Below are 10,381 nucleotides of genomic sequence, written 5' to 3'. Positions count from 1 at the left end.
TTATTGTACGGAGTAGAGTGGAATTTCCGGACAGATGTCCGTGTGTCTCACTTCAGCACTAGTTTGCATTGACAATAAGATAGATACCTATTCCCAATATAACCTATTCTTAAGTGAGTAATAACGTAATTGTGTTCACATTGGCTACAGATGGCATTGAAGTCACATTATTTTTTTCTAGATTGAAAACAGACGCTTTTTTTAAAAAAAAGAACATGTTTGATTTTCGGATTAAGTATGCACATTTTTATTTTTGTTCCACCCAAAAATGTTGCGATAATAAACGGGTGTTTTTGGTTCGGATCAACTGCTATAATGGGGTACACTACAAATAGATTAACATGAGTGGGCCGCCATTGACTGCAATTTCAATTTCACTCAGAGGAAGACCCCTCCCCCCTCACCCTCTCTTTTAAAGGAACAGTGTGTTTAAACATATTTATCCATCAGAGTAGACCACTCACATAGGTTTACATTGTAACATTGGGAAACGCATTAGCCTAGTGATGGGACTCTCCCAATTATTCAGTGAAACGCTCTCATTTAAGGGTTATGGAAACACCATTGTATTAGGGATACTTTTTATTTTTGTTTATTTAATTAGGCAAGTCAGTTAAACAAATTCTTATGTACAATGACTGCCTACCCCGGCCAAACCGTAACCCGGACGACGCTGGGCCAATTGTACGACGCTAGGCCAATTGTACGACGCCTTATGGGACTCCTAATCACGGCCGGATGTGATACAGCCAGGGTCTGGAGTGACGCCTCTAGCACTGAGATGCAGTGCTTTAGACCGCTGCGGCACTCGGGAGACCCTATGGGCTTGACTTTTTTGTATTTTTGTTGTAAAGCAATTCAAAATATACAAAATAGAAAAACAGAGTATATAACGGAGTATACAAACATTACAAACAACATTCAGGGGGATACAGACAATACATTAAAAAAGACAGTGGTGGGAAATGTACCCAATTTTCATACTTGAGTAAAAGTAAAGTTACATTAATAGAAAATTACTCAAAAGTGAAAGTCACCCAGTAAAATACAACTTGAGTAAAAGTTTTTAAAAAGTATTTTAAATATACTTAATTATCAAAAGTCAATGTAATTGCTAAAATATACATAAGTATCAAAAGTAAAATTATAAATGATTTAAAATTCCTTACATTAAGCAAACGACAGTACGATTTTTATTTTTATTTCATTTTTACAGATAGCCAGGGGCACACTCCAACACTCATACATAATTTACAAACGAAGCATTTGTGTTCCGATGCAGTAGGGATGACCAGGGATTTTCTCTTGATGAGTGTGTGAATTGAACCAGTTTCCTGTCCTGCTAAGCATGCCAAATGTAACGAGTACTTTTGGGTGTTAGGGAACATGTATGGAGTAAAAAGTACATTATTTTCTTTAGGAATATAGAGTGGTAAAAGTTGTCCAAAATATAAATAGTAAAGTACAGATACCCCCCAAAATTACTAAGTAGTACATTAAAGTATTTTTACTTAAGTACTTTACACCACTGTATAAAGACTAATTAATTACAAACAAACGTTTTGATAGCTTTTTTTTTGTCATGAGAAGAAGAAATCGTGTTTATTTGTTGCCTTGACATTTTAACTGAGGGGGAAAAAACGTAATTTCTGTCACACACCGACAGAGCAAGAATGTACCTGCCCTTGTGCACTTGCAATTTATGCACAATTGGGAAAAGTTAACAGCATAACAACAACAGGTCGGTGATTTCTAAATAACAGCCAATGACGATAGGCCTAATAAGGAGAGTAATGGTTAGGTTATGAAGCATGTGATTGCCACTACTGATATAGTCGCGGAGGGTTATGTTTGCACAGGTAGGCACCAAAAGGTGTAGCCGCAGGGTTCCGGTTTTCACCGTGGAATATACATACCACGTCATTTCCTCTTCTACTAATCCAATTTCCCGATGGGAGATTGAGGGGTCTTTCAGAAACACCGATTGGAGATTTTAGTTTCACACTGAAATCGTGGATCTGTACCGTCTTTTGCAAAACCGAGAACGAAACAGGTTACCTACGGACGGCCGTATGCGTGCATGTATGGCTCGGGGATTTACTTCAAAAAACGTTTAACTCCCTTTCACACAGATCTTCCAAGAACCAAGGAATGATAGTGAGTTCCAGAGCAATATAAAGGAGTTTCTGAAAGGCTGCGGGTCCTTCCGAGTGGAGGTGAGTAATTTAACCTGCCTGCTGCTCTGTAACTTTGTTGTAAATATCGACAATACAACGCGCTCTAAACATGACTGAAAACACTGTATCAACATTTAATTTGATCAACACGTGAGCCTGCCCCATGGGGCGTTAGCACAGCCCAGTTGTACAAGCATACAAGCAGAAATACTACAGTTGCAGCCCGTCGCCCTTTGGATACTAAGTCTGGGTTTTCATTTGTATTTCTAACGTAGTGTAACAACATTCCAAACGAATACTACCCTACTCAATGTGTAGGGTTAGGGTAGAATGATTTGGTCACCATGATTTGGCCGTTTAACTGAGAAGTTCACCATTTTACAACTTTATGTTAGATGGTTCCTCATTCTGAAAATAATCTATGGGCCCGTAGAAACTGCAATCCATGCTTCAGTTCTTTACACATTCATTACAAACTTCAACTGACATTAGCCACCGTTAGCTAAAAAGCAATGGAAGCGATGGGGGCAACCAACTCCATATTTGTTTTGATGTTACTTAAAGGCGATTTGGCCATAACAATCTAATAAAAACATGCTCACAAATTAGCTGAAGTTTGTAATGGCCGTGTAAAGAACTGAACCATGGATTCTAGTTTCTCCTGGCCTATAGACTATTTTCAGGGTGAGGAACCATCTAACATCAAGTTGTAAATTAGTGATCTTGTCCTTTAATTTAACAAATTGTTATTCTGCATATTGAGCTGTTCTGGTCAATATGCAGAACAAGGGAATTTAACTGTGGGCACATCTACTGTCATGAGTAGCCAAGGCCAAGAGCCATATTTCAGTCAGTCAATACCATGAACCCTATTTCAACATTACAAAACACTTTCAAATTCTACTGTGTGAAACCTGAGTTGTTGGAGTTCTGTTTTAAAGCACAAATAGCTGCACAGTATTCCAAGAGAAGCCATCACACACTTTTCTATTTGTCATGGAAACAAGATTTGCCTCAAACTTCTGAGAGATTGTGTGATATGGCAGGTGCCAGGTAAACATGTAAACAAAGGTGTGATCTGAACAGCCTCCTGATTTTAAAATCCGTCTGGGAACGTAGACAGTCCACTTCTCCCGAAAAATATACATTTGTACACCTTGTAGTAAACTACTTGCCTTACCATGGCCTAGTTCTTGTGAATGCCTTGTCTCATCTCGACAATGTTACTGACTGCTTCAAGACCAGGCCTTATGGAAAGACTGTGACCGCTCTGTTCCAGTGTTCACACGACACCACAGAGAATGAAGCAGTGTATTTGCTAGTGTGGATATTGGCCTGTGACTCATACCTACCAGGAGTGAGAGCTGCTGGACAGTTATATCTCATGGCTGCTCACTGCAATGTTGAGGCTGGGCTGCAGCAATAGTAACTAGCATGGCCTTTAGCACCCGACTCTGGTCTGTCTGTCTCGGTCTGGTCCTGTCTGTCTGGTCCTGTCCTGTTGTCAGTCATGCCTAACTGAATCAATACAGTTTATGCAAGAGGTGGTGCTGGGCGGGTTCATGAGAATGTCAACCCAACCAATGGATTTTCCAACAAGGTCGATTAGGTCGCAAGGCTAAATTCCAAAATGACCAGACATGGACATACACTGTAGTGTGAAGGAGCAATAAGCTGTCATGATGGCCATGGTAGATTATTGTCCCAAAACAACCCCTTCCTTATAGACATTCATTCCTAATAGATCTCTTCACTCTAGAGACCACATTGAGTCATCCACCATATTGCTTAATACATCCATGTAGTTCTCTGTCAGATCAAGAAGAGGTCATACAGAAGTGTGTGTGTGTATAGGATTAGGTAGTAAGGGGTGGTTAGGAAGGGGTTTGGGGGGAGGGTGTGTGTGTGTGTGTGTGTGTGTTGGTTAGAGAACATGATGAGGCAGAGATTAGAGAGACGGCTCAGACTGCTGCTAATCCCCCAGACTGGCCCTGGATGGTTAAAAGGTAGGAGTGAGGGTGTGTGTGTGTCCAGACTAAGGGGCAGGGGTGGGTAGAGGGTGGGACTGTGTGGGTGCTTAGCCATAAGTGTGCCACAGTGAGTGCTGGACCAGACTGGGTGAAAACTGCCCTCAGAGCAGAAGCAGCATGTAGGGCTGAGGAAACCAATGACACTGCTGAATTACCACTCAGCTATGAAAATGACCTAATACTCTGACGGGGAAGTAGACCTCGTAGAGCTACTACACTTAATGCCATGCCAAATGGTGCTGAACACAATAGAATAGCAGTAAGTAAGTAAACTGGGGTGTTGGCCTGGTTGTGCAACAGAGTTAGTACATCTCCTGCTGTGGCCCAGTCACCTGGTACACTTAGTCACCTTAGGAAGCCTGATGAAATCCTGTATTTGTACTACAGAATTAGGTAGTAATCTGATAAATACAGTCACACTATATCCTGCCAGGCCAGGGCACTAATAGCATTTCATGTTGGCTGTGTATCTAACAGTCATTTTAATGAACTCTGACAACATATAGTTGAAAGAGACACCCATGCCAAATGAGACTCCTGTCCTAAAGGTCAAAGTTCAAATATGAAACACCCAACATTGCAGGTAGCAATTATATTGAGAATAATACAGCATGAAGTGTCCTGAGTGTATTAGTGGTTGATCCCCAGTTAGACAGAGGGTGGATCTTAACATGACACTCACATTCCTGACCTGTCTGGACTGAGAACAAAGAGAAGGAGAGCAGGATGTCCTTAGCCCTGGGGCTTCCTTCCTGTGGTTGTCTGTGTGTCTGTGGTACGATATCCCAGCGTCTGTACACAGTCTCGGTAATGCTTGGGTAGATTATGGCTGAGTTCTGCTGCCTGTGTCAATCAGTAGTTGTTTTAACTCTGATATTCTCCAGGCCTCAAACCTAGGCCTCCTTACTGTGAGAAATATCTTTACCGACATTACACAAATTACTGTACTATGGGAATGTCTGGAAGTTCCGGTGTCAGGTTTTCATCACCAGAACCAGAGGAAATATGACAAGACCTTTAAGCCGTTGCAATGTTATGAAACAGTTTTGTTTGTTTTCAGTCAGTTATATAGATGTTTAAAATAAAATAAGGATTGATAAGCTAAAGGATATCTCTCCTCTCCCTCCTTTTCTCAGCCATTTGAGGTCAATGACCTTCTCCAGGGACTGAACTTCACCAAGGTGCTCAACTCTCTGGTGGCACTGGCCAAAGCCACCGAGGGTAAGTGGACTAAAGACAGAAGTGTGTCTGGGGTGATTCATGAAAGGTTTCCTGTTTTCTATGCAAATCCATACCTGTGAAGTCCCAGATGTAACCTATAGTCTCTATCAGAGTGGGCGTTGTGTGTGTTATTAGGCCTGTGTGTGTCTGTGTAGAATGATGGGTGCACGTTGCAGCATGTTGTGTTCTTCACTCACATTAATGTGTGTTGAACCTAAAGTAGCAGGCCTAAAATAAACTCCTGAAACTAGACCCCCCACATTCTGTCAGGGGCGGGGGGTTCTCTTCTGCTCTCTTCAACCAATCCAGTAAATGTGGGGGAGGAGTTAAGATGGAGTGACGCCTTGTTAACGTCCGAAAGCGTAAGTCACGTCACAGGCTCTCTTCCATTTCCCCTGATAACCGGATCATCTGGTTGTTGACGGCCCCGCCGAGGCTAATGTGTGTGTCCTCATCCCTCTCTCTCCTCCACAGACATAGGAGTGGGCAGTGACTCTGTGTGTGTCCTCATCCCTCTCTCTCTCCTCCACAGACATAGGAGTGGGCAGTGACTCTGTGTGTGTCCTCATCCCTCTCTCTCTCCTCCACAGACATAGGAGTGGGCAGTGACTCCGTGTGTGCGCGTCACTCGTCCTCGTTACGGATCAAGTCGTTTGACTCTCTGAACGCTCAGTCTCCCCGCGGGCGCTCCTCCAAGCTCCTCCACAACCAGTACCGCAGCCTGGTGAGTCACACAACCACATAGAACCCAACAGAACTAGACGGAACCATTTGAGGTGGTTCTCACCTGCAGCTTGGGGTTGTTTTCGGTCTCCATTTGTTTTTGCTCCATCCTTACTTTCTCAATCTCTTCTTTTTTTTCTCTCCCTCTTAATTTCTCCCCTTCTCTCCTGCTCCTCTGTTCTTTCCCCTCCTCCGTCGCTCCCTCTTTCCTCCCCACTAGGACATGTCGGAGAGCGGTGGGCAGCGGGTACTGGTGAGGGCCAAGTTCACCTTCCAGCAGACCAATGAAGACGAGCTGTCCTTCAACAAGGGTGACATGATCAGTGTGTCGCGCCAGGAAGACGGCGGCTGGTGGGAGGGCTCGCTCAACGGCAACAAGGGCTGGTTCCCTAGCAACTATGTCAAGGAGGTCAAAGGCAGCGGTGGGTGTCAGTGATTGGGCGGCTTGGATTGAATATTAAGTAGGGATCATAGTTTGTATTGGCGAGTTTAAACGTTAGGCTTATGCATCTCTATAACAACTTTATAATCATCTATAGCAGCTCTATTACAACTGTATAACTCTCAGAGAAATATCTCCTGTGTTGATGATATCTGATAGTGGTCCCCCCTATAGCTGACTGTACCTCTGAATCACGCAGCTAAACCAGGCTGTTGATAGCTGGTGTTATTTACACACCGTATTTAATGTGTGTCTCTAGGGAATATCCTCTGCTGTTTTTAATGGCGATACATCTAATACCCATTTCATGCAGTCAGCATTTCCCCCGGCTGCTAGAGCTGTAATAACATGTTTGATTTATTTTACCAGGTAAGCTGACTGAGAACACCTACGCATTCACTGCAGTATAGGGTGGTATGCTGCTGGCCAAAGAGAATGATCATGAAGAGAATCATTTAAAACGGCAATATGTAACTTTTTGGGTGTCCATAGATCAGTCATTCGCACTGAAGTGGTAGATATGTTCTATGTGCGCTATTTCTATGCTTCTTGTTCTTAAGTTTAGTTTTTGCGTCTTCTACTTTCGTTTTTGTACACCAGCTTCAAAGAGCCGAAAATACAATATTGATTCTCTACACTATACGTGCTTGTTTTGTCGCATAAACTGAAATGAGGAGAACTACTAGAATTTGAGAAACCAGGAAATAGCGGAGCAATTTCTGCATAGTGCGTCTTTTAAAAGAGGAATTACAGAGTGAAGGAACGTGTTGCCAATACTAAGCTCACCAAGACATGGCTCTACTCCAGCTTATTCAATGGACTGCAATGTGCAAAGCATTACAGATAGAAATGTAATGCAGAGTAGAGCTCTGAGTTTGTTCTATACACTATATTTCTATCTGCAACATTAAGTGTTCTATCAGATCATATACAGAAATGTATAGTAGATGTATAAACTCTTTGTGCACAGCTGTTGTGCACAGTGATTGCACTATTAATGTAGCTATTGTGCATTATAACGGAGAGGAAGGAAACTGCGTGGTTAAACAAAGACAGGACATTCCTTATCTGAGCCTGTGGGTGGGACTTCCCCAAACACACCAAACAGCTCCCAGTGCTTCCCTCTGTTGGCCTACTACCTACCTACACATAATGAACTATGTATCAAACGAATTGCCATTTCTCTATAAGCTCACAGTGGTAACCCACTCCCTTTCTGTATCCAATCAGTCACACATGAACATGCCCTCTGTCTCTGGCTGCAGAGAGCGAGCCACAATTTTTGTTCCTTTGCTGTGTGTCATGCTGTTCTCTCTCCATTCTTTATGCTATCTCTGCCCCAAGGGTTAGCTACTAAAACACAGCAACATGAATGTGTCCCCATTTCTCTGTAGTGCATAGAAAGCCTCTGGTCTGGTCTGTAGCTAAATGAAGCCAGCATCTTTCCCTGCCGGATAACATTGCTGTAAACTCTATTATAAAATGAACAACTTCATGTTTCTGTCCTACTTCTACTCTACACTTTCTTATCCTCTCTCTCTACCACACAGACAAACCAGTGTCTCCTAAGTCTGGCACCCTCAAAAACCCTGTGAAAGGCTTTGACACACCAGCTGTCAGCAAGACCTACTATAACCTGGTGAGAACCTACACGACCTACTGCACTGAGATCTGAAATACCACGAGGGTTTTAGAATTGAGGCTTTTGCCTGCCGTGTGTTCGTGTGCAGTAATGTAGGTTGTTTCTTCCGTCTGACTGGCTGCTGGGCCAGCTGTGCCTCAAGGCCTTGTGACTGGCTGCTCCGTTTCTATCTAGTGGTAGCACACTGTCACTATGGTGTGTGTTTTGGTGTCTGGGTCAGAGATAGTTCACAGGGACTGTGTGTCCTGCTGCCGTGATGGTGATGGGAGCACATTGCAAAGCATCCTGGGAGGCCCTCTGTTTTATTCTGGTGCTGGGAGAAGAGAAGCTGAAGCCGGGAGATATCAACTATTCAGGACAAGAAACTTTCAGGAGAGGAGAGGATATCTGAGGAGAGGATATCTGAGGAAAGGATATTTGAGGAGAGTATCTGTTGTCCCAGTGGACAAGAATGCGTGAAGATCCACATGGAGCAATCTGATAGAAATCCATAAAAAAAGCCAACTTAAACCCTCCCCCTTTATCCATCCATCTCTGCATCCTTCATAAAGCCTGCTCTGAACCTAGCCAGTAATGACATGGACTGAAGAGGTCAGTATTTGATGAGAAAAGGAAAGCAGTTTATTTCTGTCCTCTGGTTTCTCTGTCTAATGGGTTCCTCATATGAAACATGAGGACAGGCTTCAGGAAGCAGAATGGATGGTCTCCCTGGCCCCATTCTGTCAACGAGGGGGAGGTTAGGAGGAGAGAGGGTGGGTCTCCTCGGTGGGGGTGTCTGAGTTCAGTGTCTGTCTGTCCGCCTGCCTGTCTGTCTATCTGTCATCATCCTCTCCTAACCCCCCTGTTCTGTCTCTCTCCATCCAGGTGCTCCAGAACATTCTAGAGACCGAGACCGAGTATTCCAAGGAGCTCCAAAGCCTACTGACCTCATACCTGCACTCACTGCAACCCACAGACAAGTGAGTGTGTTTGTGTTCACATGGCTGTGTGTGTATTTGTCAGGGGTGTTTGTGTGTGTGTGTGTGAGGGTCTGATTTGAGCGTACTATGAACCTTACTGTACCCCAACCATATCGCTCCAGCTTTCCCCACACCGTCTCCCTCTGTCTCCAGGTTGAGCAGTGCAGACGTCAGTCACATCCTGGGGAATCTGGAGGACATCTCTTCCTTCCAGCTGATGTTGGTTCAGTCCTACGAGGAATGTACCAGGTGAGTCCCCGAACACACACACACACACACACACACACACACACACACACACACACACACACAATATGATCAGTCCAGCATTGACCAAATGTATCTCATCAATACATGGATGTACCAAATGGGTGCCCATGCAAACTTAAAATATGAATCAACTCTGAAATAGACCACATCCTGTCTGCCAATAGGATCTAAAGCCACACCTTAAAACCCGCTGTGTGGGAGGGAGCACTATTCCTCATATATAATAGTACATCAACATGCTGTTTATACAGGTCACACTGACACCTACTGGTAGACTCTGGTAGTGCTGTGGTGATGAGCACATTGTGTGTGTGTGTGTGTAGGCTTCCAGAGAGCCAGCAGAGAGTAGGGGGCTTCTTCCTCAACCTGCTGCCCGAGATGAAGGCTCTCTACATGGCCTACTGCTCCAACCACCCCTCGGCTGTCAACGTCCTCACAGAACACAGGTAAGTGTGCGTGCACGTCAGGTAAAAGTGTGTGTGCACGTGTGTGTGTAACCAAATCCATCGTGTCATTTTATGTCACCGGGTTGACTGTCAAAATGATAGCGGACTATTTTCAGTTACAATATCTGCAAAGTATTTTGAGTGTTTCAGTGAGGGACTGGGGAGTTTGTCGCTGTGTGTTTCAGTGAGGGACTGTGTGTTTCAGTGAGGGACTGGGGGAGTTTAGTATGTCGCTGTGTGTTTCTGTGAGGGACTGGGGGAGTTTAGTATGTCGCTGTGTGTTTCAGTGAGGAGCTGTGTGTTTCAGTGAGGAACTGGGGGAGTTTAGTATGTCGCTGTGTGTTTCTGTGAGGGACTGGGGGAGTTTAGTATGTCGCTGTGTGTTTCAGTGAGGAGCTGTGTGTTTCAGTGAGGAACTGGGGGAGTTTAGTATGTCGCTGTGTTATTCAGTGAGGGACTTGGGGGAGTTTA

General features: G+C 44.0%; 1 protein-coding gene across 3 annotated transcripts in view; it reads left to right on the top strand.

Moving 5' to 3' along the window:
* Positions 1 to 10,381, top strand: part of LOC110495686 (rho guanine nucleotide exchange factor 7) — a 30,594-nt gene that overhangs the window by 2,197 nt on the left and 18,016 nt on the right. For 2 of the 3 annotated variants that reach the window (XM_090207924.1, XM_090207923.1), the window contains exons 2-9: positions 2,133 to 2,216; positions 5,344 to 5,428; positions 6,019 to 6,152; positions 6,372 to 6,573; positions 8,144 to 8,232; positions 9,100 to 9,194; positions 9,348 to 9,443; positions 9,788 to 9,910. In XM_090207924.1, coding sequence (XP_090064050.1) covers positions 2,133 to 2,216; positions 5,344 to 5,428; positions 6,019 to 6,152; positions 6,372 to 6,573; positions 8,144 to 8,232; positions 9,100 to 9,194; positions 9,348 to 9,443; positions 9,788 to 9,910 — 908 coding nt within the window. Of the gene's footprint in view, positions 1 to 675; positions 2,217 to 5,343; positions 5,429 to 6,018; positions 6,153 to 6,371; positions 6,574 to 8,143; positions 8,233 to 9,099; positions 9,195 to 9,347; positions 9,444 to 9,787; positions 9,911 to 10,381 lie in introns of those variants that run through there. The other variant, XM_090207925.1, reaches the window with a different exon arrangement.

Source organism: Oncorhynchus mykiss, chromosome 18, assembly GCF_057628025.1.
Source record: "Oncorhynchus mykiss isolate SJ-2025 chromosome 18, ASM5762802v1, whole genome shotgun sequence".
Classification (NCBI taxonomy): Eukaryota; Metazoa; Chordata; class Actinopteri; order Salmoniformes; family Salmonidae; genus Oncorhynchus; species Oncorhynchus mykiss.
The sequence above is the reverse complement of the archived record's forward strand: the minus strand, read 5'-3'. Positions and strand labels throughout refer to the sequence as shown.